At 47.7% G+C, this 25847-nt stretch overlaps 2 protein-coding genes across 3 annotated transcripts; both read left to right on the top strand.

Annotated features, from left to right (window-relative positions):
- The first annotated feature begins 552 nt into the window (after positions 1–552).
- On the top strand, positions 553–25695 carry KCNJ4 (potassium inwardly rectifying channel subfamily J member 4). 2 transcript variants are annotated; one of them, XM_078851541.1, is made up of 3 exons: positions 553–925; positions 21120–21305; positions 23845–25695. In XM_078851541.1, exons 2-3 carry the CDS (start codon positions 21268–21270, stop codon positions 25172–25174), a joined length of 1368 nt encoding a protein of 455 aa, XP_078707667.1. In that variant the 5' UTR covers positions 553–925; positions 21120–21267; the 3' UTR covers positions 25175–25695. The 2 variants fall into 2 exon arrangements, with proteins under 2 accessions (XP_078707667.1, XP_073186527.1); XM_073330426.2 differs by having other exon boundaries at positions 23839–25695.
- On the top strand, positions 17181–18335 carry LOC140906443 (endosome-associated-trafficking regulator 1). Its single transcript, XM_073330404.1, has one exon. It carries the CDS (start codon positions 17181–17183, stop codon positions 18333–18335), a length of 1155 nt encoding a protein of 384 aa, XP_073186505.1.
- Positions 25696–25847: the final 152 nt, after the last annotated feature.

Genomic DNA, 25847 nt, shown 5'->3' with positions numbered 1-25847 from the left:
TGACACACGGCACCTTTGGAGAAAGTTCTGGAAGAGTGCGATAGCTGGTGAATTAGAGGGAGATTTCTGTACCTCCCTGGATTAGATGTTGGGTGCCGCATCTGGGAAGAAGGGGAAAAAAGGGCCTGGATTTCTATGCCTTCTGGTACAGACTGTGTGGCGAGCCTCTACAGGCTACTGTGCTCCATGCAAACGTGCCTGGGGCATCTGAGTGCCAGCTGCATGTGTTCCCATTCCTGTTTCCATTGCTTTTGGTTGCACTCTCATCTCTCCCCTTCTCTGCATCTGCAGTGTGTATCCATGGCTCTGAGATCACATGTGAGGGTGGGCTAAAGTAGCGGAAAGCTGTTGGATTCTACCAGAGAGTTACTGACTTCTTAGCTACAGACTGTATAGCAATCTAAGAGAGAATGAGAGGGAGGAAGGAGAGAGGAAAAAATAGAATGGAGGAAAAGAGCGACTGGAGAAATTGTAAAATAGAGACAAACTGAGGGGGGTGGGAGTGGGGGGCGGGGAAAGTGACAACCAGACAAAAAAAGAGAAAGAGGGTGATAAACAGACAGAAGGGAGAAACCGGTTCAAGAACTCATCGACAAGCTGCAGACAAATAAAGCTTATGAAGGATGGAAATTCCTCAAAACAAAAAATGCTAAAAAGGGGGAGATACAAAGTGCAGGAAAGAGAAGGAGATAGAAACAAATAAGGGAAAGTTAGAGCATGCCAGAGGAAATTCTTAGGAGGAAGAACTAACTACTTGAAAAATAGTGAGTAGACAGAAAAAGGGACTAAAAGGAGAGAGACCCCCAGATTCCTTAAATCCAGGCTCGGTGACAGATTTCATGGTGGGATGAAGAAATCTCCCTCTTTTCCCTTTCCCTGACTTTTGGCTCTCCAGGACTCAAACAGGGAATAACACAGGACCTGGGTAAGAAATTATTATGGTTATTAGCCTCATTATAATTTTCCAGGATTTTTGCTATGCTAATAATGCATAATTTCATATGAATTATCGATGCAAATATATAATAATAAGTATGTGTGTGTGTATATACATGTATTTATGTCTGCATATATGTGTGTGTGTGTGTGAGGGAGGTTGTGTGTGCATATATAAATATATATAATAAACAGTGTGTGTGCATATATAAAATAAAGTGTAAGAGTGAGTGTGTGTGTGTGTGTGTGTATAGTTAGATAGACAGATATATATACACACACACACATATAGTTAAAGCTCCATAACTTTCCCTCCTTTTTTGACCTGGAATGTCAACTTTGGTTACATTTATGTGACTTTTTATTGTTAGCCGCAAATAATTTTTTGACGGCTCCCCTTTACAAGTTGTTTTTTGTTTTCTCTGTCTCTCACCCCCAATTGCTGGCACCCTCCACTTCTTCTGTGTGCCTCTCCAATCCATTTCCCTAATCAAGTCTAGAGATGAGGAGCTGGATTCCTTGTGGATGTGCTCAAAAACTCGGGCACTTTGGGGCACATGCCGGTTCTCTCTCTGTGAAGCTTGTCAGAATCGATAATCAATACCCCACACCCCTCTGTCCAACCTCTTCTAGGTCACTGATTGTCTGTGTTGCTGATCTAATTGGCAGAAATGAAGCCCAAATAAGCAGTCTAAAGAGGCTTCAAACTCTTGAGTTTCTTTGAAGCTGAGGAAGCAGCCAGCAAAATGCCAGGGAAAGTCTCTGCTCCATCTAATCTCTCCCTTTCCCTGTGTTTCTAGTGCATCCATCACTACAGTGCATTGTGTTGTCAGAGCGTGTGGGTGAACCTGGCATGTCTCATGTGAACTCCTGCTGCCACCCCCCACCGTGGAGGTCCCTCCTGTACACATTGGACACTGCATCCTCATTAGTGGGCAAATTTCAGAGGGGCTCCCTCTGCTAGGAAGCTGACGTATTCCATCGCCAGAGTCCATCCATTCCCACATCACTTGATGGAGGTAGGAGGTGACAGCCATGGGTTGATGTCCCAGTTAGATTATTCCATTGTAACATACCCAGGAAGCACTGGTAATGAATGACCCAAATGGCTAGTAGGAGAGACATCTAAGGGCTGGTCTATGCACAGGTTTTGTGCTGTGGTATCTGTTGAGAAACTGATGTAATTAGATCAGTGGGACCCCCATTCCTACCATGGGCACAATTATTCTGGTATAAAATTGCTTACGCTGGTATAGCTTATTTCTGGAAATTTACCAAAGCAAGCGACAGTGGTATAAGGTACCTTTATACTGGTGCAGCTGTATCCGCACTAGGGGTTGTACTGAGTGATCAGATATAGCAGCACAAAAACTGCATTGCCGACCTTATAGAGCCAAATCCCATTCGCTTTACTCAGCTGAGCAGCCCCATTGACTTCAGTGAGGAGATAGTGACGTCAGTGTGCAAGGAGAGTAGGGTTTGGCCCGAAATGTATTTGAATGGGTGACATATGGCAAACAAAGCCATCCCCTTCCAATCCATGGGGCACAGTGCTAACATGGGTGCTAAAATGAACGGGGGCCCTTTGAATCGCCCTGGCCTTGCTGGGAGGATGGAAAGAGAATAGTTTCCCTTCAGGATCTGCTCTTCACCTGCTGTGTTCTGAGGTGTAAAGCAGATGGGACTGGATATAGGAATTAACCTTTGGGGTTTTCTCTTGAAATCCCATTGAGTAATTTTTTTTCATTTGATCAAAAATGGAATGTGTTCTCACCCTCTCAAATGGGCAACAATCCATGGAAGGAGGGTGGCAATCTATGCTGGAATCCCCATCATTGGAGGGTTTTTTCAGACCACCCTGGACAAACACCTGTCAGGGATGCTCTACGTTTACTTGGTTCTGTCTCAGCACAGGGAGCTGGACTTGATGACCTCTCAAGGTCCCTTCCAGCCTTACCTCTCTATGTTCTATGGATGTCAAAACTGGTGTTCCGTGTGGTCAGGTGAGGGAGAGAACCAGGGCCAGCGGCTGAAAGGGCCCAGAGGCCAGTGGCAGTGACAGTCAACTTGTTTCTTCCTTGTGCACATATATCCTCCCCATGGCTTCCAAGGGTGGAGGGGAGAATGGTTAGATTTACCTATCTATGTCCATGCACGTGTACAGTGTCATTATATTGCAGATTCTCGGGGCTGTGTGGTCTCAAGGCTCCTGACTTTGGAAGAAGGCTTCCTGGGACACCATGCTCTGAGAGGGGTGGGCTCTGATTTCCTCTTGTTTGAAGTCTGTGTGTGGATATTGGGGGGAGGCTCTATTCTCACTGCATCATTACCCAAGTGAGGGCCTTGCTGTCTGCCCCTCCCCTCCTCAAAGCCCATTTGGGCCCCTGCACTTTTTGTGCACAAGGGACAGAGTTGATGTGCGTCAAGCCCATTTGGTGCAAACTGAGTGCAAACGTGTTTGCTTGTCTAAACGCAAGCTTTGCCTAGACACTGCCAGTCCTTGCCCAGCACAGTGTGCCAAGTTATTGTGCACCAGCCTGATTGTGAGCAGAAGCGAGCGATGCCTGGGTGCAAGTAAGGTTAAGCAATAAATATTGGCCTCTGTGCTGTATGAAGCCTGCACACCATCTGTCTCCCTTGCAAGGGGGCAGAGTGAAAACGGGGCGGTTTTGGTATGCTGCAGGGGCGTGACTGACGAGACCTGAGCACGGTCCTCATCATGCTAATGGAGCTCCTAGCTCTCTGCTCCCCTTAGGTTTTTCTGCTGAGGAGATCACGGTTGGGAGCAAGCTCAGGATGGAGAGATGGGAAAACTCAGCTAAGCTCCCGTTCTCCCCACCCTACTCACACAGGAACCTCCATTCCTCAGGTTCCTGTCTAAAATGCTGCGTAGATCTATCTGGATGGGCCCTGGTGCTGGACAAAGAAAGCAACATCCCCATTCTTGTACATATATTATTTATTATTTGCATTACTATAGCTCCCAGCGGGGCTAATTATGAATCAGGGCTCCGTGGTGCTAGGGGCTGTACAAACACAGAAATCAAAATCCATTTGGTTTCCCTGTTTTATGAGGCCTTGTCCACCCTGCCCATGTGGTGGGAGCTAGAAGGATTGGCTGCATTGTGAGGGAACTATGTGATAACATGGAGTAAGTGGTAGGGGGTTCTGCCCCCTTGAGATCCAGTGGAATATGGGGTTCCAGGTTTTAATAAATGTTTCCTAAATAGGGGGTTCCTTAATACTGAGTTTGGCTGTCACAGAAGGAATTGAAATGTGCCCCGCTGTTGATTTAGTAAGTGGAAATGGCGCCCCCACAAGGGATGAGTGATCGAAACATGCAGCCTACTGCATGTAGCTGTTGACAATAATAATCGTACAGGGGACACACATTCTTTAAAGAGAGAGCTGTTCTGGTGGGGATAGGAGGGGAAGAGGAAGGCGAGAGAACGGGAGGAGATAGAGAGGAAGGAGACAGAGGGAGGAGAAGGGGTTGAGCTGGAAAGGAGGAGCTCTATTTCCTTCTCCTCTCTTTGTCCCTCCTCTCCTCTCCTCTCCTCTCCTTTTTGGAGGCCAAAACTGACTGGTGTGATCAGTTGTTTCAATTCTGAGACTAGCAGAGGCGGCAAACCCCACCCCTTACAGCATCGTCATGTAATTTGCAAGGAAAACTGACTTTTTTCAAATCAAAACTATCTTCTGTAAAATGTGTGAGGTGCTCAGGAAAACAAGAGGCTACTGCACAGTGCAAACCCCTTGCACCACACTTTGCCAATGCACCTCAGTCTTTCTTCCTCCCCACCCTGCCCTACAGCTCTGTGAGTGCTCCTCAGCTTTGCCTCACAACTCCTGTTTGTTTAAAACAAACAAAAGGAAATATTTTTTCACACAGCACACAGTCAACCTGTGGAACTCCTTGCCAGAGGATGTTGTGAAGGCTAAGACTATAACGGTTCAAAAAAGAACTAGATAAAGTTTATGGAGGATAGGTCCATCAATGACTATTAGCCAGGATGGGCAGGGATATTATCCCTAACCTCTGTGTGCCAGAAGCTGGGAATGGGAAACAGGGGATGGATCACTTGATTATTACCTGGTCTGTTCATTCCCTCTGAAGCACCTGGTATTGGCCACTGTCAGAAGAAAGGATACTGGTCTAGACGAGCCTTTAGTCTGACCCAGTATGGCTGTTCTTATGTTCTTATTCCAGTCCTGGGGGATCCTTCATGCATCTCTTCCAGGGCCCCAGGTTATTACTCTGCCAATGTACTCCTTATGGATCCACTCCCTTTTGGCTAATAGCTACTGTAAATCATTCTGCAGTTTCACATGGAGAAATTATTCTTCACTTCTCCCCCTATGACTATGGTGCATGGGGTGACAGGTACAAAGTATCTGCTGCATTCCATCTCAGAGGCAGCTGCATTTCAGTGGTGAGATCACTTTGGAGGGTACCAGGAATTGGGAGAAGGACATAGCAATTGACACTGTGCTCCCCTGTGACCTACACTCATGGCACATAGCCTTATGCATACACATTCTAGACTGGTTAATAGGAGTCTGACCTCAGCAAGTTCCAATTCTTCAGTGTTGTGACGTTATTTAGTTGTATTAGTTTAATCAAATGGAGCAGCCTGTGATCAATAGATGGCTGCTTGTGTCTTAGTGATCAATCCCTTATTCATAAATGTGTAGCTTCCCGGCCTCCTGCTAGCACTTATTTTCTGTGAAAGGTAAAAATTGAGGGGAAGCAATTTCCCCATTCCTCACAGCCCTGCAAAACTATCTGACAACAGGTTAACAGCATTAGAATATACTGACTGTGCATGCTTAAAGGTAGTGGAGGGCTCTTTGATTTTGCACATGAAGGCTGAGCAAGATCCTATGGCTGGAAGTTGGAATTAGACAAATTCAAACTGGGAAAAAAGGTGCAGATCTTTCCCGGGAAGGGTAATTAACCAGTGACACAGATTACCAAGGAATGCAGAGGCTTCTCCATCACTTGAAGATGGTAAATCAAAACAGGAGGTCTTTTCAAAAGATATGCTCTAGTACAGAGATTCCCAAACTTTTTTGCTGAGCACCCATTTGGAGATTTATGTCCCGTCGGCACCACCTCTCTCAGGGGAAGGGGTGCCCTATATTCACAGGGGGTGACAGGTTGGGGGCAAGAATGCCCGGTACCCATAGGGATGGAGGGAGTATTCACCATGTGTCAGTTGAGGAAGTCTTCCACTCTCTGCAACAGTCAGGTGGTCTCAGCTGCCAGGACCCGTCTCTGCCTGTCTTGCTCCCTGCCCCAGGTAGGAAGCAAAAGGGGCCATGCTGAAGGGCCGGGGTCAGGAGGGGAGCAGAAGGCTGTACCCATGAGTACTGCCTCCCTGCCAGTGACATCCCCCTGCCAATGCCCCCGACCCTTCAGCACTGTCCATCCACTTCCCCTGCACTGTCTCTGTCTGACAGAGGCTCTGTGCCAGGGGTTGCGCTGAAAGGCCGCAGTCAGGAGGGGACCCTGTCTGACAGGGATCTGTGCTGAAGGGCCAGGGTCTGGGAGAGGTTCTGTCTGGCAGCAGGGTCAGCGCTCCCGAGATGCATCCTTTGGCTTTTGCTCACAGTGTCCCCACTGGCCTCCCCAGCAGAGGAAGGTAGCTGCCAGTTGGTGGCTGTGGCAGATGGGCATAGAGCCTGTTCCCAGCAGCTGAGACCACCTGTGCTCCCCTCCCCACAGCTGATAACCTTGTCACAGCTCCCCAGGAGGGAGTGCCCCACAGTCTGAAAACATCTGCTCTAGTTCAAACGCCAGTTGTTGAATTTGACATAGGAATCATTGGCTGAAATTCTATGGCTTGTGTTATGTGGGAGGTCAGCCAGAGGGTCACAGTGTCCCTGGCCTTGGAATCTATGACTGTGTGAAAACACAGAGTGGCAAGGAATCCTGCCACCAAACTAAAAAGGTCAAATGTTTCGAAACCACAATCCAGCTCCCCATCAGTTGTAAATGGGTGAGGAGCTGAGGAGCTGCCCCTGTGACTCTGCACTGCAGTTTTATTTCTGTGGCAACATGTCCCCTGAAATGTTTCACAGATCAAATAATTCTGGTGTCAACATGAAAAAGGCAACTTCCCCCTCCCCACCCCCTTATAAAAACTGGCCTGTAACCCCCGCACTCCTGACAATGGGATGTAGCACAGAGGCGATGGGCAGCCAACCTCAGAATGTGCAAGCCACTTAATGGGTGCTGTGACATTCCCAGCCCTGATGCAAGAGAGATCATTACTGGTGCAGGGTGGAGTTTAATACAGTCAAACGTCCTGTCAGTTTCACCTCTTCCCTTTCCCTTCCTGTGCATGGATGTGCCAGCCCACTCTACTTTTCCATCTCACTTCCACTCTCTTTCCCTGGCTTTCTCTCTATCTACATTATTCTCTCTCTTTCACTCCCTACCACTTCACAGCCATTGCAAGTGGCCCACGTGCACAGAGGGGATCAAGGGTGAAGGTTTCTTTCTTTGTTTATTCTTTCCCATTGATAGCAGAATGAAGAGGCTGCTTTTGAAACTGGGGCTGACAACTGAGTAGTTCAGAGTTTGGTTATGTCATAGAATCTGATAGGTTTCAGAGTGGTGCCATGTTAGTCTGTATCAGCAAAAAAACCGAGGAGTCCTTGTAGCACCTTAAAGACTAACAAATGTATTTGGGCATAAGCTTTCGTGGGCTAAAACCCACTTCATCGGATGCATGCAGTGGAAAATACAGTAGGAAGATATAGATATATATACAGAGAACAAGAAAAAATGGGTGTTGCCATATCAACTGTAACAAGACTAATCAATTAAGGTGGGCTATTATCAGCAGGAGAAAAAAAGCTTTTGTAGTGATAATCAGGATGGTCCATTTCCAACAGTTGACAAGAAGGTGTGAGTAACAGTAGGGGAAAAATTAGCATGGGAAAATAGTTTTACTTTGTGTAATGACTCATCCACTCCCAGTCTTTATTCAAGCCTAATTTCATAGAATATGAGGGTTGGAAGGGACCTCAGGAGGTCATCTAGTCCAACCCTCTGCTCAAAGCAGGACCAATCCCCAATTTTTGCCCCAGATCCCTAAATGGCCCCCTCAAGGATTGAACTCACAACCCTGGGTTTAGCAGGCCAATGCTCAAACCACTGAGCTATCCCTCCCCCCAATTTAATGGTGTCCAGTTTGCAAATTAATTTCAATCTGCAGTTTCTCTTTGGAGTCTGTTTTTGTTGGAGAATTGCAACTTTTAGGTCTGAAATTGAGTGACCAGAGAGATTGAAGTGTTCTCTGACTGGTTTTTGAATGTTATAATTCTTGATGTCTGATTTGTGTCCATTTATTCTTTTACGTAGAGACTGTCCAGTTTGGCCAATGTACATGGCAGAGGGGCATTGCTGGCACATGATGGCATGTATCACATTGGCAGATGTGCAGGTGAACGAGCCTCTGATAGTGTGGCTGATGTGATTAGGTCCTATGATGGTGTCCTTGGAATAGATATGTGGACAGAGTTGGCAACGGGCTTTTGTCATAAATATAAAGGGAAGGGTAAACCCCTTTAAAATCCCTCCTGGCCAGAGGAAAAATCCTCTCATCCGTAAAGGGTTAAGAAGCTAAAGGTAACCTCGCTGGCACCTGACCAAAATGACTAATGAGGAGACAAGATACTTTCAAAAGCTGGGAGGAGGGAGAGAAACAAAGGGTCTGTGTCTGTCTGTATGCTGCTTTTGCCAGGGACAGAACAGGAATGGAGTCTTAGAACTTTTAGTAAATAATCTAGCTAGGTATGTGTTAGATTATGATTTCTTTAAATGGCTGAGAAAAGAACTGTGCTGAATAGAATGACTATTCCTGTCTGTGTGTCTTTTTTGTAACTTAAGGTTTTGCCTAGAGGGATTCTCTATGTTTTGAATCTAATTACCCTGTAAAGTATCTACCATCCGGATTTTACAGAGGTGATTCCTTTACTTCTATTAAAAGCCTTCTTGTTTTTTCATTGTTCTAAGATCCAAGGGTTTGGGTCTGTGGTCACCTATGCAAATTGGTGAGGATTTTTACCAAACCTTCCCCAGGAAATGGGGTGCAAGGGTTGGGAGGATTTTGGGGGGAAAGACGTGTCCAAACTACGTTTCCCAGTAAACCCAATTAAAGTTTGGTGGTGGCAGTGGAAATTCCAAGGGCAAAGGGTAAAATTAATTTGTACCTTGGGGAAGTTTTAACCTAAGCTGGTAAAAGTAAGCTTAGGAGGTTTTCATGCAGGTCCCCACATCTGTACCCTAGAGTTCAGAGTGGGGGAGGAACCTTGACAGTTTTGTTGAAAGGATAGGTTCCTGGGTTAGTGTTTTTGTTGCACATCTGCCAATGTGATACATGCCATCATGTGCCAGCAATACCCCTCTGCCATGTACATTGGCCAAACCGGATAGTCTCTACGCAAAAGAATAAATGGACACAAATCAGACATCAAAAATTATAACATTCAAAAACCAGTCAGAGAACACTTCAATCTCCCTGGTCACTCAATTTCAGACCTAAAAGTTGCAATTCTCCAACAAAAAAACTTCAAAAACAGATTCCAATGAGAAACTGTAGAAGTGGAATTAATTTGCAAACTGGACACCATTAAATTAGGCTTGAATAAAGACTGGGAGTTGATGGGTCATTACACAAAGTAAAAACTATTTCCCCATGCTAATTTTTCCCCTACTGTTACTTACATCTTCTTGTCAACTGTTGGAAATGGGCCATCCTGATTATCACTTCAAAAGCTTTTTTTCTCCTGCTGATAATAGCTCACCTTAATAGATTAGTCTTGTTACAGTGTGTATGGCAACACCCATTTTTTCATGTTCTCTGTATATATATATCTCTTCCTACTGTATTTTCCACTGCATGCATCCGATGAAGTGGGTTTTAGCCCACGAAAGCTTACGCCCAAATAAATTTGTTAGTCCACAAATACTCCTAGTTTTTTATAGAATCTGATCTTAACCACATTTTAAGAGTTAGTCAAACTTTTTCTTTTCTTTTCTTTTCTTTTCTTTTCTTTTCTTTTCTTTTCTTTTCTTTTCTTTTCTTTTCAGTGTAGTTGTAGCCGTGTTGGTCCCAGGCTATTACAGACACAAGGTGGGTGAGGTAATCTCTTTGGTTGGACCAACTTCTGTTGGTGAAAGAGACAAGTTGCCCACTTCACATTCAACGGCCTCTTGCAATGTGTGTAAACTCCATATGCGTAACAATCTGTTCTACCTTGTATTTTGCTGCAACATTCTTGAGTACTCTAAAGAAGAGCTCTCTGTAGATCAAAAGCTTGTCTCTTTCACCAACAGAAGTTAGTCCAACAAAGGATATTACTTCATCCACGTTGTCTTTCTTTCCATCAACAGTCATTGCTTCTTTTTTCTCTATTCTTAGTTTCCTATCCCCTTGTGTGTTAGACCATCCCCTTTGGAGTAAAGGAGAGTGTTTCTGGAAAAGGCATTCTAAAAATTACACCAAAATAGGAAAGTATAATCTGCCCCCATTATCTGTGTGAGTTTCCCAAGTGAGCAGCAGCCTGGGGTTGTATTTCCATGAAGATGTGACAGTTAAGGTGAGACAGCATTTGCTTATGTATCCTGAAAGCACCCTCTTTTATGGTTTCTGGAGACCCAACACACATCACATTGCCAGCAAACATAGCAATCAGCTCAAATGTTATGCATAGCACAGAGGTCGTAGGAGGTGATACTATTGGCACAACTAGGTACAAAGGCAATAAATGTGTAGAAAATAGGAATGCAGCCCAGAATCCCAGGAGAGATTATAATAAAACATCACAGTGGAGGTAAATCATAGGTGTACAAACATTGCTACTATGTGCTGTTCCTAACATGGGTGCATCTACAGTATCACTGCTGATTTTGCTGTGCATGTCTGTTCTTGCTGAGTCTGGAACTGTAGGCTCAGTGATCCCTATCGTGTTGGAAATCCACAGTAGGGTTACATGCAATCTGAATGTCTGCTGCATTCCAGCCCAGAGGTGGCTGCATTTCAGTGGTGGAGCATCAATTCGGAGAGTAGCAGGAAAAGGGACAAGGGGCATTGCGCTCCCCCATCCATAGTGAACACACTCAGTTCCATCGGATAGGACATAGCCCACGACATACACATTCTAGACAGAGGTGGTAGTGATCTGCCCTCAGCAAACGCCAACTCTTCCATGCTGTAACATTATTTAGTGATATTAGTTTAGCTGGATTGAGCAGCCTGTCATCATTAGATAGCTGCTTGCTCTAAATCATCAATCCCTTGTTTATAAATGGGCAGTTCTGCAGCCTCCCAGTGACACTGCTTATGATGATTTTTGAGGTGTGGGGCAACTTGGCGGAAGTAACTTTCCCATTTCTTATTGCACTGCAGCATGGAGGAGGGGTTACGTTCATATCACATGAACAATGGTACTGCTAGGGCCTGCTTAAAAGTCACTTTTCCTTTGCTGATGTTTTGCGACTAATCCTGTCATATCAGGCTGTGATCTAGTACCAGTGCTGCAAACCATGACTGCCCAGGATAGGAGGTACCCTTTCTTAGCAGTGTGGAAGAGTGAGATGAATGTCTTTTTTGTAATTACCTACCCAATAAACATACTTATTAGTAATTGATGATCAGTGATCAGGGCTCTGTTATGCTAGGTGCTCTATATACACAGAGTGAAAGACATGTATTCTCTGTTCTCTTCCCATAACTCCCTCTCTCTCTTTGCCCTTTGTACTCCTTTCTCCATCTCTTTCTCCCCAGCTTACCTCTCTCTCCTGACCCTAGCCTTCCCTGATGTCTTGCTTGCTCTCTCTCTCTCCCCCAATTTTGGAAGAAGTTAGCTTTTTAACATTTGCCCCAATACCTGCCACATACCCTCTCTCAACCATGATGCACAGTGGCATATTCTCTTTCCTCTCAGCAGAGAGACGCAGGGAGCACTAGAGTATGTGTCTAGTTGTTTCAGAGTGATCTTTGCATGACCCTTGCAAATGGTGCCTCAGTTGACATGGGTTGTGTGTGTTGGGGTGGGAGGGAGCTGGCAGAAGCCAGAGGTGGCTGAGAATGCTTAACCTTTTTGCATCTTTCCCTCTGACTTTGTCATCCAGGGGATCTTTGTGTACATCCCTTTCTAGCTGTGTTTTCTTCCTCTCCCTCCCTCAGCATGTGGGCTGATCGCTGCTCAAACTTTTAATTCAGATGGTAATTGGAATAATAATACAGGCAGAGCCCTTCTGGCTCTGTTGCTGCAGCTGGCTTCAGGGAGCTATGAATAGCTCTGAGTCACACGCACAGAGCTGGTTTCACATCAGATCATTTTGTTTTGTTTTCATATTCCCCATCCCCGGGACTTCAAAGAAAAAAAGTTCCCCCTCTCACACTACCCCGCAATATAACTCAGGCAAAAGTATGTCAATAAAATCTCTATTTGGGTGCCAGAGAATGGGATGCCTAAAGAAATCAGTCGATTAATGAGGGTTTGGGGGACGGATGGGGATTGCAGGCATCTATTTATAATGATGGAAAGAAAAGGCATACGTGCATGTGTAAAAATAGTGCACAGTTGATTGCAGCTTCCTCCGCTTACCTTCCACCTGTCACTTTTCTTCTTGGATTGTAAGATGTTTGGGGTAGGGAGTGTCTTTGCTTGTGTTTTGTACAGCACCTAGCACAATGGGACCTCTGTGTGCGACTGTGATATATAAGAACAACATAATGTAAAAATAGCCATACCAGGTCAGACCAGCGATCCATCTAACCCAGTATTCTATCTTCTAACAATGGCCAATGCCAGATGCTTCATAGGGAATGAACAGAACAGGGCAATTATCAAGTGGTCCATCCCCTGTCATCCAGTCCCAGGTTCTGGCAGTCAGAGGCCTAGGGATGCCCAGAGCACAAGGTTGCATCCCTGCCCATCTTGGCTAATAGCCATTGATGGACCAATCCTCCATGAACTTATCTAATTCTTTTTTGAACCCCATTATAGTTTTGGCCTTCACAGCAGCCCCTGGCAATGAGTTCCACAAGTTGACAGTGTGAAAAAGTACTTCCTTTTTGTTTGTTTTAAACCTGCTGCCTATTAATTTCATTGGGTGACCTCCTGGTTCTTGTGTTATGTGAAGAGGTAAATAACACTTCCTTAGTCACTTTCTCCACACCCTTCATGATTTTAGAGACCTCTATCATATCTTCACTTAGTCGTCTCTTTTCTAAGTTGAACAGTCCGAGTCTTTTTAATCTCTGCACACCTGGAAGCTGTTCCATACCCCTAATCATTTTTATTGTCCTTCTTTGTACCTTTTCCATTTCTAATCTATCTTTTTTGAGATGGGGCGACCAGAACTGCCTGCAGTATTCAAGTTGGGGGTGCACCATGGATTTATAAAGTGGCATTATGATACAGATGCTCCCCGACTTACGCAATCGTTCCGTTCTGGAACGCTTTGCGTAATTCGAATTTTGCGTAAGTCGGAAACGTATACCCGACCATTACGCAAAAAAAAACCCCAAAAAACCAAACTCCTATTTCTAGCTTATGGAACATTTTCCGTAAATGCAGATTTGCGTACGTCAGGTCTTGCGTAACCCTGACCCTGACGTCAGGTCTTGCGTAACCCTGACCCTGACGTCAGGTCTTGCGTAACCCTGACGCTGCACACTGAGTGGATGTTTTCAGAGAACTCTCCACAATGACTCCAAGATCTCTTTCTTGAGTGGTAACAGCTAATTTAGACCCCATCATTTTGTATGGATAGTTGGGATTATGTTTTCCAGTGTACATTACTTTGCATTGATCAACATTGAATTTCATATGCCAGTTTGTTGCCCAGTCACCCAGTTTTGTGTGAGACCCCTTTGTAACTCTTTGCAGTCTGCTTGGGACTTAACTTTGTTGAGGAATTTTGTGTCATCAGCAAAATTTGCCACCTCACTGTTTACCTCTTTTCCCAGATCATTTATGGATCAAATAATAAATAATACTAAGGGATCTGAGTTCTATGTGCAGTTCCAAAGTTCTATGCCCGCTGTTTCTGTGACGGTCGAAAGAACCATAGATCTTTTCCACATGATCAAATTCTATATCCGTAATTCACCTGCTGTGCAGCTCCAGCCGTGGTAGCAATGGCAGGAGTACTATGGAATGCAGGGCTCAGAGCAGAGTTAGACAACACAGTGGTGAAAATGTCTGGGCCGTGTACACACTTGTGCTGTCACCATTGCAGTCACTGATGGAGGTGCACCAGTGGTGAATTATAGCTATGAAGTTTCCTTGCGCAGGCATAGCCAAAGTGCACAGCAAAATGGCAACCAGGAAATCCTTGGTGGCCACAGATTTGTTACAACATTATTGGCATCACCAAATACAAGGCCTAGGAGGGAGAGGATTAACTTGAAGAGCTGCGGGGGGGGGCGTGTTTCAGGCTGCTGATGAAATCAGGGCTAGAGAGGGTGACTTAGTGGTTTAAGTGTTATCCACACTAGGAGAGTGAGGTCTTTGTCCCCCTCTGATGGATGGCACACGTGAGAGGTTAGTGGGTCAGCTAAATCCGGGGAGTCAGTCCTATAGCTCACATGGTAGCAGATCATGCTTTTAGGTGCTGAAGGCCTAGGGCTCATACCTGGCTGAGGTAACATTGCTCTTGTAACCCATTCCTATAGGGAAGGTTACAAGAGCAATGCCCAATGTGGAGCTTGAACTTCTATAGCCCTCAAAGGCTTAAGATGAGCAGCCCCAAGCAGCAAAGTCTATAATCCCCACTAGCAGAGAGGAGATTGCTGTCTTTCTCAGAGGCATCAGGTATGAATCTCCTAGATTTTCCCTCCATAACCGTTGGTTTGAATCCTATCAGGCTAGAGTCAGCCCTTCATCTTTCTGAGGTAAATAAACCCTGTGTGGGTGGGTGTGTATGGATAGATGGGGGGAGGCGGGGCAGTGTTTTAGATGAGACCTTCCTGTTTCCTCTCCATGGGCAGTAAACCCCTTGGCACTTTTTGCATGAGTAGACTTCAGTGTCTGTGCCCGCAGGCAGTATGCCCTCTCCTTCACTGTGGTGCAGCGCACTGCACGCCAGCTGGCTACCACCCTCCTACACCAGAGATGACTGCGGTTCGGTGGTTCTGCCGAGCTATAAAGCCTTTAGAGATTAAATGTACTATATTTTTGTCTCCAGGGAACCATTTGGCTCTTTCTTCTGCTACTGTAATACCATTAAAAATAAATCGTAGATCTGATAATGCCCATGAGATTCAGATTAAAGTGGATCACATGGTGCTTTCTGAAGACAAGACAGAGATCTCTGAGGTGGCCCTGACATAGAGAAGCTGGTCATTGACCACGGGGTAGTGTCATGGCAGACTCTGAAGCAGCACCTGCAACAAGGCACTGAGCGACAGCTGCCTCCCATCCCTGGACTAGTCGCTGGTATGTTTCTTTCTCTTCCAGGTTATGATAGACGTTGGGGGGGCATATCCAGATGGAAACAGCTAACGAGTTTATTTCTGTCTTGCTCCTGATTTGGGTAGCTCCGGGTTTTGTGATTCTACGGCTTCCCTTTTCCAGTCAGGGGAGTGCTGATTCAGACTGCCACACCACCTCTCTGGGCCTATCCTGGCCAGCCTCTCAGTGGGTCATGCAGTCACATAGCACTCTGGCAATCCACTCGGTCTCCTCTCTGGTCCTCTGGGCTGGCCCAAGACACGGTCCCTGCCCCCTCAGAGGAAGCAGCATCATAAATGCATTTAGACGAGTTGTCCCAGTAAACCAATGAAATCCTATCAACGGGCAATGACACACCCGGTGTGTTAAGCCTAGGACGCATGTAGGGTTTTCAACAATCCCGTATTACAAGGGATGTCCCTTATTTAAATAGATAATTGCCTGTCCTGTACTTAATTTCCATACAACAAGATCAGGAGTTGCTGGGTGCTACAAAAGCAGCAAGAAATATGCCTGGCGAATGTAGGTGAGGACTGCATATTTATTATTAATAATGATGATAATAATTAATATTGGGAGGTGGGGTGGGGGTGCTAAGAAAACAGTCCCTTATTTTTTACATAAATGTTGGCAACCTTAGACACGGGTGATTGAGCTATCCACACACATTGAGGGTTTCTGGTGACATGCTGTAATCCTGAGAACAAAGCTCAGCTCACCTGAGCCTTGGGAGAGATAAATTGAGTCAATCACAGTTTCCTGGGATTGTGGTTGTTTATAACAGAAGGTTTTCATCACCAGATTTTGACACAATGCATGTTTTTATTAAAATCAGATCCAAATTCTTCCCCTGGCCCTGATCCTCATGAACCTCCCTCCCCACCATTGTGGCCTTATTCCTTTACCATGAACATCCTCACCTAATGCCTTACAACCCTGGCATGAATCCTACTGGTCCAAATTCCCATGCTATGTACCCTTTAGTGACCTTATCTTCCTGCCATGAGATCCTTCTGCAATGATCCCCTGGCTAACCCTTAGTCTTGCCAATAGCCCATTGACATGATCCCCTCTGCCTTAAGGCTCCTGCTTTGAATTCCTCCTCCCCGTTACTCTATTCCCCCTGCCCTGATCCCAAAACAGGAGATGGATCATTTGATGATTACCTGTTCTGTTCATTCCCTCTGAGGCACCTGGCACTGGCCACTGCCAGAAGACAGGATACTGGGCTAGATGGACCTTTGGTCTGACCCAGTATGGCCATTCTTATGTTCTTATGATTTCAGATTGCTTTGCATAAACTCATTTGCATGTCAAGGCTATTAATGAACAACCCCATGGCTGTGAGGCCCAGAGTATGGGACTGGGATATCAGAACTGACCTGGCCTATCCTACGCTTGACAGTTATTTGTATAGTTCAGTCTCATTGGCTGAAATGCTGTGAACATTGATCTGGCTGTTTCTCTTTCCCCTGGCTGCGAAGTCACAACATAAAATGCAGTTGTCTGATGACATCACAAACCTAGGTGACTTCTGCTCCCTCCATTATTAAAGCTACAGACACATGTACACCCAGAGATGATTTAAGTACAGATACTTCTGTAACTCACTGTCACACTTTGAATGGTGCCTAGGCTAAGACAACTGCTACAGAGGATGGCACAACAGTGGACGGCTCAGACAGCCCTGTCACAGAAGAGATGTGACCTGTGTTGGAGCTAATTTGCAGACTGCCACTTCTGTTGGAGTCTACAGCACTTCAAAAATGCCACGGCCGCTTTTCCCCTCAGGAACATTGGAGAGGGCCTGTCCACAGTCCCAAGGCCTAGCTAATGAGGAGGAGGAGGAACCCATATGCTGTTACCCGCATCACCCGCCACCTCCTCCAGACCATACTAAGAGCCTCATCAGCCCAGGGGACAATCATCTGGAAGATCCAGAGGGAGCCATTCCATTTTCCTTAAAGGGATTTGTAAAAACGAAAACTCGTGGCACAGCAAAAGAAGAAGAGTCGAAAAATAGAATGTTCGCAAAGAAATTGGCCAGACACAATCTAGGCCTTGAAGATGACTCCTTATCTCCAGAAGCACTGGGCTTGAGCTTGGAATTTCAGGAACCATTTTACAAAGACCTGGAGATGTGTGATACCTTATCAGATGATGAGGATGATGACTGGGGTGGGAGCTATCATCACCCTGCCCTTGAAAAAGCCCGTAAGTCCAGGTTTGCCAGCATGTCACCTTGTAGCCCGCATGATTCTTTATATCACAACACAGCCAGACAGTTGGGAATTGAGACATTTGCTCCCTGCCTCCATCCCAGCAACTTGTATGTTTCCTGCACAGCTCATGACAAGGCACCTGAAAGTTGTGCTCTTCATGAAGAATCCATAGGAGACAGGGAGTATCCATCTCTGCAGCTGAGCTATGAAGAACTCAGAGAGGAGAATTCCATGCTCAGGAGGAAGATCAAAAGTATCCAGAGCTTCTCAGCAAGTCAGACACGCATGGTGAGAAACCTGGAGAGAAGACTGAGAGCCAGTGTGGTCAAAGAGGAAAAAGAGGCTCAGGGTTTAGAATCCATTGTCCATCAGGCAGAACGGAATCTGCAGGGGATGGCCCAACGGGCCCTGAAGGCAGAAAGTAAGGCTGCAAAGCTGAAGCAGGAGATGTCCCTTCTCCAGGTGGAGCTGGAGAGCTTCAAGGCAGAGAATGATGTGCTGCGTGCAGGCCAGTCTGCCAGCCTGGGGGCAGTGCAACAAAATGTAGACGTTGCCTTGCAGAACCTCTGCCAGGTTATAGCCAATGCACACTTGTCAATCAAACAGCTGGTCTCAGGAACGGAAATGCTGCATTTTGTGGCTGACCTCCTGAAATCCATAGACAAGATTTCTGAAGTCAAAAAGGAAGATGATGCATGAAACAGCACTTAGGGTGCTCCCACTTGTGAGTGTATAGACTGAGATCACATTGTTCCCAGACTGCAATCAGTAATGCAATGTTTGCTTTCACATGCTGAAATGTTGCGTGTCTTCAAATAGGCGGCCTTTATCCTTCCCAGAAGTACTTTTATTGTAATTAAATATGAATTTCATGTACTAATGGAGTGTTAGCCTCCGGTGCTCTGTTTCAACAGTGCAGTGCTACAGGCTGGGAGAACCAGCTCTTTGTTCTGTCCTCGACAGAGGTCCCGTGTCGAGGTATTTTACAGGCTTTGGGCTACAAACCAGAGCCCACATTGGGAAGGTGGTGGCACAGAGGCTCGGTACCAGCAGAAGGCCCTGCAGATGCACTGGCTAACTCAACCAGAGTTCTTTCACGGGAGCTGGGGCAGAGCACGCCAGAGGGGGCTGTGTTATCCTTTATCAGATAGCAATCTACACTCCCACCTGGCTTATTTGTGCTGGCTGGCACAGAAGGTGGCTGGGCCTCAACTCTGTGCACATCTCACCTGTCCCTCTCCCCCTGCCCCCGTTGGTGGCTTGGGGAATGGAAGGAACCAGAGTTCTGGGCGTTTGCATAGGGTTACAACAAAGGGAAAGCTCCTTATACCCTCTTAGCACTTCCCTTGAACTCAGGGTCAATCACAGTCTGTCCCTTTAGATGCAGAGGGTTCCTCTCCCTGGAACCTTTACATCCATGCATGGATAAGGACGAGAGAGACTTGCTCAGTAACCTTTATGAATTTGTTAAATATCCAAGTGTGAGCTGAGACAATGTCCCTTTCTTCACACTACTAGCTCCAGTGCGGCCTAATTGTGTGTGAAAATGCTTTGATTTCCATGTCCTTGTCCCATGGCAGAAAGGGAAAGTGCTGAGATTTAGCCATCACGGTAGCTGTACTATCTCAAGAAGGGGATGCTCCTCCTCCCACTGCTAGACCAGCGTGTGTTGATGTGGCAACCCTAACTCTGAATCTCCTACCTATTGCAGTTTGCTAAAGAATATACAGCACAGGCAGTCTTGTCCTTGCTCTGGTGGGACCATCTCCAGGGATGAGGGGGGATAGTCTCCATCACCCTTTAGCTTTTCTGTTAGGCTTAGATTATCAACCACAATTCTGCTGCAATTTATGCAACTGCACAATTGCATTTTACACAGAGGGCCTCATCTATTTTACTAGAATTTTCTCAACAGCCTTTAATGCTCTTGGCCACCAGGGAAGGGTGGCAAGTCTCCAGCCCCTGATGGAGCTGGGTGGGGTGGCTCTCAAGTGGCTGTGTTTATTTCTGCCCAGGTAGGCTAAGAGGGTAATTATGGACAATTATTTGTCTTCACCTTGAGCCCAGCCAGTAGAGTACCCAAGGTTCTATCATGTCTTCACTGCTGTTCACTCATGATTCCATTCTGTCCATGCTCCTCTTCAAGTGGCCATGTATGGATGGTCTCAGATACCAAAGTGCCTGAGCAACATTTTTATCTGGCTGTGAGGCAGCTGGTTGAAACTCAGCCCAGCCAAGCCAGAGGTAGGAGGAAGTGTTTTGAGGAGCTGGCTTGTGGTTTGTCCATGTTCATTATTCAGGGAGTGTGTCCACCACTAGTTAGCCAGAAGCAGAACCTGGGGATCACCCTTAGCAGCGTGGAACTCCATTTTGCACCAGTGATCAGAAGCGGCTATTACTGTCCCTGGCTTAGAAACCCAGATGTTTCGCTTAGACTTAGACCGTGACCAAATCATCCACCATGCCTTTCTCACATCCAGGCTAGTCCACTGTAATGTGTTCCTAATCGCGCTTTCCTTGAATTTGCCCTGGAAAAATGGTTGCTTACTTGCTCCTGATGATGGGAGTGGGCTGGTTATGCCTGCATTCTGCAATGGCTGCCAGGAACCCAAAGAGTACAGTGCAGGATTAGCACTGGTCCACAAAGCCCTTCCTCATCTAAGAGTCATCACCCCTTGCAGTATGTTACTGCAGCTCCAGTCAGCCAGGACAAGTTGATTCTTGGTCCTTCGGGTTCATGGTTCTTTGGTTTAATCAAGACCAGGCCAGGGGCATGGCTTTCTCAGTCCACTGAACCCTCTGCAGCTGGTTGTCTACCAGAGTCCTTCCTTGGCTGCTTTGGGGGCATGTTGTAAGGCCTGTTTATTACTGCAGCCTTGTCCCTATCTCTGGGTACCTCCTGCGTATCACTTTGCTTTTTTGTATCCGTTAACCACTTTCCTTCTCTGTCTTTGGGGTGTGTTCACTAGGAAGCGTTCCCTTTTGCCTGGGGTGGTGGAGGTGGTTTGCCTGAAGGCTTCTGAGCTCCTTTAGCCCTTGTTTTTGGTGTATTCTGACCATCTGATCTCTAATCACCATGTAAGCTTTTATGTTACTGTAGTACATAATGCTAGGTGCCTTAGAAAAGTGCTAAATCGTGGGTTCTTGACCTGGGAGTTATGACTGACCTGCCCTTCCCATATTGCTAACTGGGAGGGGAGACTGGGTTAGGTACACGGGAGCCTTGGGGGCTGTGGTATGGCAAAGGGGGCTGCAGTATGGTGATTGCTGGGAACTGCTGTACTGTCTGTATAAATCAGTTCTTTATACCTGTTTTTACAACTAGTGGATTGAGACCAAGTCTTGGCGAGATAGAGCAACATTATGAGGCCTCTCCTGAGTGATCACAGAGACCTGGGAACTCCATGCTCTGCTCGCTTGGCCAGGGACTGCTCTTTTTGGTTGTCATGTTGATGGGATTTTCCTTTGTTGTTTGTCTCTAAGGTGTGTGCTCAGCACCAATCACAGGTATGGCTGGAGCCACAGCTCATCAGGGGTGGGTCCCAGCCTCACCTGGTCCCATGTGAGCTCCGCTGTTTGAGACTCGTGACACGTACAACTCCCACTGCATTTCACGATCTGAGATACCCTGATGATAAAGCGAGCCATGGGTAGCGTCCGAGTTAACAGGTGAGTGACCCTTTCTCAAAGGCTGTCATCATCCTTGGGATTATGGGATTCCTTGCCCAACCCCTTCTCCCCTCAGCGGCATGTGTGTCTCTTTAAATCTATTCCAAACTACACCTCATCACTCCCCACAGTGTCAATGGCTGCCAGGCCACACCTGCTCTGCTTCTCCTCTCCAAGTTTATGGCCCTTTTCCCCTGCTCCCACCTTATTAGGAATGTGCCACACATATGTGAGGAGTTACCAGTTCTCAGCCAGATCAGTCCCTTTAGTGGAAAGGGGAAGCAGATGAGGGGAAGGTGACGGGCTGAGGCAGTTGCCCAGCAAGAGGGGAGATGAATTACAGATTTCTGCCTGTAATCATCAGGAGATAATGCCCACCTTCCTTAGACCTCACTTTGCCCTTCCCAAATGAACGGAAGAGGGTGAATGATTTGGGAGATGATTATTATCGCCTTGAAGAGACCCCCATGTTTGATTCATGCGGCATCTCAGGAACAGTTAGAGACAGGGTCAAGGAAGCCATCTTGGAGAACTCCAGATGGTATGCTAACCTAGGGAGATCAATGGAGTACAGAGACGGTCCTTGAAGGAGAGGCACTGAAAGCCAGGATGCCCCCTGTGGGCTCCCTCCTCCTGAAAGTCTATCAACTTAATTCTACCAATGGTCAGAGCATCCACTCTGATTATGGGATCAGGGAACAACTGTGATGTCATAGAGAGCCTTATGTGACCTAACAGTAGCAGCTTTCTTCCTGACAGGGAGCAGGGAAGTGGTTGGGATATTCTGAGGGAGAGGGGAGCGTGAGAGCGGGACAAGCAGCTCTCAGAGAGAGGGAGTTTCTCACAGGGAATCTGCCAGCACTTTGGCTGTTATTGATCTCTAAATTACACCTTTGGCTCTGGATACAGGATGCTGGGAGCCATGTTCGTTGCTGTGGCAACAGAATTGTCCTGAACTCAGGAAGTGTATAAACATTGTCACAGATGCACAATTAGATCAGTGAGGAGAAGGCAACAGAAAATAGAAACTTCCAACCTTATATAATTCAGGGCCAAAATGTTATAAGATCCCAGGCCCTTGTGCTTAGTCTTCTCTGCTGGCTGCATCTGCACCTCATTGTAAATTAAGACTCGCGGGGCTTTGAGGTATTTTCTCAGAGTTAAGGCAAGTCAAGATTTCAGTGTTGTGAGCTTCCTCACAGTGGAGTTCAGTCAGGACTTGGGTAGAATGAGTTTCCTTGCAGCAATGCTCTGCAAAATGTCCAACCAGGGATCCACCAATCTTTAGAGCCCTGCGTGGATACAAACACGTGTATCTGCATCCAAGCTGTGACCCGCACAATTTATCTGCGGATATCCGCAGATTTGCAGGTCTCTACACCGGGGGCCGGGCTGAGGCTCTGAGGTACCGCACCCCCCCGCCCCACCGGAGCCCAGTCGGGGAGAGCCGCGCAGGCAGCTGTGAGGAGCCCGCCTGGAGTTGTGGACCCTCCACCTGCCCTTGGCCAGGCGGGGAGTCTGAGGGGCGGGGCCACAGCCGGGAGCTGCTCTTAGGTCCCCCCCGCATCACAGGCAGGTGGAGGGTCCGCCACGGCTCCCCAGTTGGGCTTCACGCGGCCTGGCCTGGGGAGGGGGGTGACCTGGGGAGCTGTCCGAGGGGTGCTCGGGCCCCCAGCCCAGGGCAGGTGGAGGATCCGCCGCAGCTTCCCGCAGCTCCCCGCCTGGCTCTGACTGTGGCCGGGCTGCTGCTCCGAGCTGGCCGGAGCCAGAGAGCTGAGCTGGCAGCTGACTCCCTCCACCTGCCCCGGGCGAGGGGCCCAAGCAGCCCCCAGCCCCTGTCCCTGCCCCGCAGGCCTCCCGCCCAGGACAGGTGGGGCAACCCAGGTTCCCCACAGCTGCCCGTGTGGCTCTTCCAGACCGGGCTCCAGTGGGGGAACGGGCGGGGGGCCTCAGAACCGCAGCCCAGCCACAGTAAGAGCCAGGGGGGCAGCCGCAGAGGACCTTCCACCTGCCCTGGGTGGGGGGCCTGAGCAGCACCCGGTCCCTGCCCCCCAGACCCTGCACTCAGTTCCTCACAGCTGCTCGCCCGGCTCTTACCGTCAGAGCCCTTTGTGGATACATTTGCATCCACATCCGCGCTGCTGTCCATGGACATAAAGCAGAAACTTGTGGATTTGCAGGGCTCTACCAGTCTTACTGCCGTGTCTTGGTAGAACCAGCTGGGGAATCCAGTGTTGTGAACTTCCTCATGACAGTGCCCTGTCAGGACTCTAACACTTCCTCACAGCAGCATCCTGATAATGCCACAGAGGACCCAGACAGTGCCAGAGGAGGACTCGTGCTCTTCCTCAGAGCTTTCCCTTGGCAGTGCCCAGCTAGCCACAACTCCAGTTGTTTCCACTTCTTCACAGCAGGGCTTTGTCTCTGAGAGCATGAGCTTCCTCCTGGGGAGCCAGTGACCCTGTACGTGCTCAGGTTCCCCCCCCCACACACTCTTTTTGTTTATACCTCAGCAGTTTTTTTTCTCTGAAAGGTACAGCATTGTCTCAACTGAAGAGGATGGGCACAAGGTCTCTGCTCTGGGCAACATGAATGGGCACAGCTGGAATGGGAAAGGACATGTCCCCAGGCGGAAACGCCGTAACCGTTTTGTGAAGAAGAATGGCCAGTGCAACGTGTACTTTGCCAACCTGAGCAACAAGTCTCAACGCTACATGGCCGACATCTTCACCACATGTGTGGACACTCGCTGGCGCTACATGTTTATGATCTTCTCAGCAGCCTTCCTGGTCTCCTGGCTCTTCTTCGGCTTCCTCTTCTGGTGCATTGCTTTCTTCCATGGTGATCTGGGTGCCACTGGGGTGGGCAGTGTCCCCAGTACTGCAAAACCCTGCATCCTTCATGTCAATGGCTTCCTAGGAGCCTTTCTCTTCTCGGTGGAGACACAGACCACCATTGGGTATGGGTTCCGTTGTGTGACTGAGGAGTGCCCGCTGGCCATTATGGCAGTAGTGGTCCAGTCCATCGTCGGCTGTGTCATCGACTCCTTCATGATCGGCACCATCATGGCCAAGATGGCGCGGCCCAAGAAACGGGCCCAGACCCTCCTTTTCAGCCATCATGCTGTCATCTCTGTGCGCGATGGCAAACTGTGCCTCATGTGGCGAGTGGGAAACTTGCGGAGGAGTCACATTGTGGAGGCTCATGTCCGGGCTCAGCTCATCAAGCCCTACATGACACAGGAAGGTGAGTACCTCCCGCTGGACCAGCGGGACCTCAACGTGGGCTATGACATAGGCCTTGACCGCATATTCCTGGTGTCCCCCATTATCATTGTCCATGAGATTGATGAGGAGAGCCCACTCTATGGAATGGGCAAGGAGGAGCTTGAGATGGAGGACTTTGAGATTGTTGTCATCCTGGAGGGGATGGTGGAGGCCACAGCCATGACCACCCAGGCTCGCAGCTCCTACCTGGCCAGTGAGATCCTCTGGGGCCACCGTTTCGAGCCTGTGGTCTTTGAGGAGAAGAACCGCTACAAAGTGGACTACTCACACTTCCACAAGACCTACGAGGTGGCTGGCACCCCTTGCTGCTCAGCCCGGGAGCTGCAAGAGAGCAAGATCACTATCCTGTCTTCTCCGCCACCTCCTAGTGCCTTCTGTTATGAGAACGAGTTGGCCTTAGTCAGCCAAGATGAAGATGAGGATGAGGATGAGGTGGAAGTGGGGCCTGGGTTAGGAGGAAGCACCAAGAAGGATGGAGGAGTCATCCAGATGACGGAATTTGGGAGTCATTTGGATCTGGAACGGCTACAGGCTACCATCCCCCTGGACACCATCTCCTACCGCAGAGAGTCAGCCATCTGACTCCTCCTGCCTTTCCATTCCACATCTATTGCCCACCATCTCCTTCTCCCTTTCATTCCAGTGCTTAATTGAACTATTCCCCAGAGAACCTCCTTTGCCTATGTCTCAGCCCCTGAGCATGTACAGTGTGAGACATGTTTATGTTTCCAGTGGGCACAACCCACACTGGAACAGACTTCTTGCAACCAGATGGGAGAGCAATATGTGTATTTTGAACTCCCACATTGACAGCTGATGTGAGGGAATGCCCCCACAAGCCCCACCACTGTTTGGGGCTGGAACCATGGGAAGACAGGCTTGGACCCAAAGCAATCACCTCAGTACAACCGTTGGCCACTAAATGGGTCCAGCTTGTTACCAGGGTCGAAGTAGGCTATAAATGCCAACCAAACTGGGAGGCCAGGAGAATCTGGGGGTCATGGGGAAAGAGTAAAAAGGATCCGGGAAGTGGGGTGTATTTTGCATGTTTTTTGCTTGTTGTACATGATATTATTGTATATAAAACAGATCAAGAACCAAAATCCATATTCTTCCATTTAAAATCCTAGATCAGGAGTCAAGGACTCAGTAGCCCTCTTGACTCTCTCTCTGGCCCTTGGCATCCTTGACTCTCAGAGGCAGGTTGACTCCACCTACCCATCCCAAGTCTCCCTTGGTTCTTTTTAAAAACTAT

This window comes from Lepidochelys kempii, chromosome 1 (assembly GCF_965140285.1).
Source record: "Lepidochelys kempii isolate rLepKem1 chromosome 1, rLepKem1.hap1, whole genome shotgun sequence".
Classification (NCBI taxonomy): domain Eukaryota; kingdom Metazoa; phylum Chordata; order Testudines; family Cheloniidae; genus Lepidochelys; species Lepidochelys kempii.
This window is presented reverse-complemented; position numbering and strand designations above follow the sequence as displayed.

Bases quoted from the DNA above. Each gene is read 5' to 3' on its own strand.
- LOC140906443 (XM_073330404.1), top strand. From the start codon at position 17,181: ATGCCACGGCCGCTTTTCCCCTCAGGAACATTGGAGAGGGCCTGTCCA.
- KCNJ4 (XM_073330426.2), top strand. From the start codon at position 21,268: ATGATAAAGCGAGCCATGGGTAGCGTCCGAGTTAACAG. The intron at 21,306-23,838 runs GTGAGTGACCCT...TTTCTCTGAAAG, and splicing joins GGTAGCGTCCGAGTTAACAG to GTACAGCATTGTCTCAACTG.